We start from the raw sequence: 4,477 nt of genomic DNA on the forward strand, positions 1-4,477 counted from the left end.
TTTGTTTTTTTGGTTTTTGTTTTTTTTTGTTTTTTTTTTTTTTTTTTTTTTTTTTTTTTTTTTTTTTTTTTTTTTGCCTTGCTATTTATTTGTTGAGGTAACAACATTTCCTGTAGAGTTTTTCCTGTTTTGGATTTGGCTGTTTGCATCCTGATGTGTTTGTTATTTAACATGTTTGTCTTTATCCCCCTCTCCTCCTCCTCTCATCTTTCTTACAAATTTGTAGTTAGATTTAGAGACTTGATCACATTCAGGCTTTTTTTTTCTGTGTGGCCTACATCCATTTTCATTAGGGGTCACAAAATGGTCGCATTCTAATTCTATTACTCCTTTTGTGCTTATGAGCTGGAATTCTTCTATAAAGAAGAAATGTCCCTCATCAACTATTTGATGCCTCAAAATACAGTTCATGCAGGAAAAACAGAATAACATTTTGATTCTTTGCTTTTGTTATAAATGGGTCCTTGAATTATATTGTTTTGCTTAATGTTGTTTCATATACAGTGTGGATGAGATTCTGTAGGAACTTAATGCTTGTTTATATCAATTAATGTATGGTAAAAATGATTTTGTTATATATCATTTCAAGAACCTATTGATGTTAAGTGAGGACTTAATGTACTTTTTAAAGACCTTTTGTTTACTTAAATTTTTTGTGTTATAGTTACCCATTGTTAACAAATTATGAAGTGGGTCTGTTTTGGACCTTGTATTAGAAATAATGGAAAGGGCTGGTTAGGAGATATCTGATATAATCCACAATACATGATGTAAATCAAAAAAAGTATATTACATGTATTTTACACATATATTACATGTATATGATATGTGAAACTGCATATACACAGACTCCCCACCAAGGTTCAAAACTTGCTGAACGTTTATTAGCAAAGTTATCAGATGTACTTACGGGTGAATATATTCCTGTATTAATTTAGGGAAAATACATTTTATTTATTTATATTTTTTTGTAGCTTTTGGACTTCTTGGATCAGCATCCTTTTTCATTTACTCCTCTAATTCAGAGATCACTGGAATTTTCTGTAAGCTATGTATTTACAGAAGTTGGTGAAGGGGTTACATTTGAACGATTCATTGTCCAATGCATGAATCTTATTAAGATGATTGTCAAAAATTATGCCTATAAGCCATCCAAAAATTTTGAAGGTAATGCTTTTACTGGTAGTTTTATTTTTTAACTTTTTCTATGTTAATTGAAGTGTGAAGTAATTGCTATTTTCATGTAATTTTTTTTTTTGAAATTCATTTATTTAAGTCTGAAAAATAAAATGTTGCTGGGACATAAACTAGAGATAAGGGTTCAAGTCTTATTATGTGAATGCCAGCTTTTAAAAACCATACAATGCATTTAGCAAACTGTCTTATGTAGCACAATAGAAGATCAGTTGAAGCCTGGGGACTTTAAGATTAAAGTACTACAATAATCACTGCAGCTCATGTTGTAGGCTGTATTTATTTGTATGATTAAAATTTTTCTCTGACTATATAAAGTGGGGTTGCTTCCAGACAGGTTAAATTGTTGTATTATTTGGGATTCATTTGTGTGCATATGTACCAAGATGAATGAGAAATTCTTGTAGGAGAGAGAAAGACATATATAAGTAAGTCACTTCAGTTTAGATTGATAATATGGCATGATAATGTACAAGCTATAGTGGTAGGAAAGAAGCAAGACTAATGTGTGTGTGGTATGAATAAAAGAAAAGTCTTTGAGGTTTGTCCATAACAAAAATGAACATTTATACACCACTGTATCTTTTCTTCCAAAAGTATATTTTTAAATTTATTTGTTCTTCATAATCCAACTTGGGTGTAGAACGTACAATTAACTTGAAAATTTTATTTTTCTAGATAGCAGCCCTGAAACCCTTGAAGCTCATAAGATTAAGATGGCCTTCTTCACATATCCCACTTTGACAGAGATATGTAGAAGATTAGTCTCTCATTATTTTCTGTTAACTGAAGAAGAACTGACAATGTGGGAAGAAGACCCCGAAGGCTTTAGTAAGAATCAGTTTTTCAGTTTTCACATGGCTTTTCTCCTCCTTTCATAAATAGATATCATCTATTTGAATGATAGTTATAATAACACATTGTATTTTAACATGGCACTTTTGATGTGAGAATACTGGTTTTTAAAAATTAACTTATCCTCTCTTGCTAGCCATTAGAAAATATTGAGGAGCAGAAGATGAGTGACCTTTTCAAATATATAGAATTTTCTCTAGAAAGGGACCTTTTTAATTTTTAGTAATTATAGATATATTATGTAGTTTAAAACAAAAATATAAAATTAACTGCCAGTCTTTTATCATGTTAGTTTCTACTTTGTGATTCATTGCATAATATTTTTAATTTGTAGAAATTTTTCCTCAGAAAGGTATTCTGGAGATGAAAATTTCTGAATTGCTGATTCGGTTACCTATTTAAATTTTTAATTTAAAATACATTTTTTGGTAGTTAAAATGTTTTTAACAAATCTTTTTACCTTTTTGAATTTTATTAGTCGATAAGGCGAATACATCTATCTGGGCCCTTGCTACAGAAAGTCAAGGAATCGTGTGCCTCATGAAGAAGTAACTCTGTGTGAATAAAGTGCCTTTGTGTGAATTACTTTGGTTATGGTTGGGCATAGGCTAGATTTTAGAGCCTCTACTTATCTCTCTCGCTGGGTGCCTTTTCGTAATTATAGACATATGTTTCCTAATATTTTAAGAATGTCCGAAGCATTCTGGAAGACTTTTCTTCCTTTTGTCATTTGAAAATAATTTAGTTCATAAAAAAATACAATAGTACACTCTACAGTACATTTTTTTTGTTTTTGTCTGTTAGCTAAAATCTTGTTTCTTATTGCTTCCTTTTTGCAGAATATGTAATATTGTAACTGAAATATTGAATCCCCAGATTTTTAAAAGTCCTTATAGTGTTTTATTTTAAATGTGGGAAATTTATGGAAAATGTAACTAATCATTTTGTGAAACATGATTATTGTATTGAAATGAAATGTTTCTCAGGATTGTAGAGATAGTGTGTGATCAGGTGATATCAGATACTCTGGAAGAGACAAATACTTTGAGCTTTCTCCATACATAATTTTTAATGAAAGCGAGTGCTTATGGATGAAAGCACTTGATAGGTGACTGTGACATATACAGGTATGATTTATAGTAATTTAGTAGTAGTTTATAGTAATCTATATAAAACCTTGTGTTTCCAAGGATTTGTGTTTAGTGTTCCTTTTAAAACAATTCACAGAAATATTAAACTAATATTTAAAATTTTTGTTTTTCATACTGAGATTTTGGAAACTATTATTTCTGGAGAGCATTATTTGTCATATTTTTAATTGTAGCAGTGGAAGAAACAGGAGGAGATTCTTGGAAATACAGTTTGAGGGTAAGTATTGATGAAAGAAAAAATGATAGGGAAAAGCTTAATGTTTTGATAACTCTTAGTAGAGAATGATACTCTCCCGAAGATTCCAAGTATTAAGTCAGATAGATAGGAAACTATAATTACTATAATCTATATTTGAGAGGAAAGTACTTAATAAAATATGAACTTTAATCTGAAAAACATTTTTTCATTAAGTTGGGGATTTACAAATTAGACTTTTCTTCATTTTGTAGTCATTTTGATTGGGAAGTAATTGCTGTTGTAGAAATAAGAAATAAGTTCTTGAAAGTGAACATTAGCTCTTTTCAACTAGAATGATTTTTATTTCCTTTGAAGTATTTCAGTAATTATAAAGCTTCTGTTGATAACATTATTTCTTGTAACCACTTAGTATGATTCTGAGACCAGCTCATTGCTTTTAGTTATAGAATTATTTTTAAATGTACATTTATTGATATGGCCAACCTTTAAGGAAGATTTATCAAATGCAGTCTTTGAGCTATTCTTATTGTGAAGACATGTGTTTACATAATTTACCATTGTTTTTCTAAAAATATGTTTTGCTGTTTTGAGTTTCATAAGCTTATGTAGAAAACCAGAGACATTGTAAATCAGAGAAATTATTAGTTCTTTAAAATTTTTTTAAAATTTGCTTTACAAAAAGAATATAATACCTAGGAATACATTTAACGAAATATGTGAAGGACTTATATAATGAAACTACAAGACTCTATTAAAAGAAATCGAAGCAAATACAAAGAAGGGAAAGATATTCTGTGTTCTTGGATTGGAAGAATCAACATAGTTAAAATGACCATATTACCTAAAGCATTATACAGATTTAATACAATCCCTATCAAAATTTCATCGGCATTTTTTAAAGAAATAGAACAAAAAATCATCAGATTCATATGGAAGCACAAAAGGCTCCGAATTGCCAAAGCCATCCTGAGAAAAAAGAACGAGGCTGGAGGCATTACTCTGCCCGACTTCAAATTATATCACAAAGCGACAGTAATCAAAACGGCATGGTATTGGCAACAAAACAGACACATGGACC

At 29.8% G+C, this 4,477-nt stretch overlaps 1 protein-coding gene across 6 annotated transcripts in view; it reads left to right on the forward strand.

The window, feature by feature from the left end:
• IPO11 (importin 11) overlaps positions 1–4,477 on the forward strand; it is a 164,379-nt gene that overhangs the window by 51,175 nt on the left and 108,727 nt on the right. For 5 of the 6 annotated variants that reach the window (XM_015599446.2, XM_015599448.2, XM_015599450.2 and 2 more), the window contains exons 10-12: positions 975–1,167; positions 1,873–2,025; positions 3,320–3,417. In XM_015599446.2, the coding sequence (XP_015454932.1) occupies positions 975–1,167; positions 1,873–2,025; positions 3,320–3,417 (444 nt within the window). The remainder of the gene's footprint in view (positions 1–974; positions 1,168–1,872; positions 2,026–3,319; positions 3,418–4,477) is intronic. The other variant, XM_006906057.3, reaches the window with a different exon arrangement.

Source organism: Pteropus alecto, unplaced genomic scaffold (genome assembly GCF_000325575.1).
Source record: "Pteropus alecto unplaced genomic scaffold, ASM32557v1 scaffold70, whole genome shotgun sequence".
Classification (NCBI taxonomy): domain Eukaryota; kingdom Metazoa; phylum Chordata; class Mammalia; order Chiroptera; family Pteropodidae; genus Pteropus; species Pteropus alecto.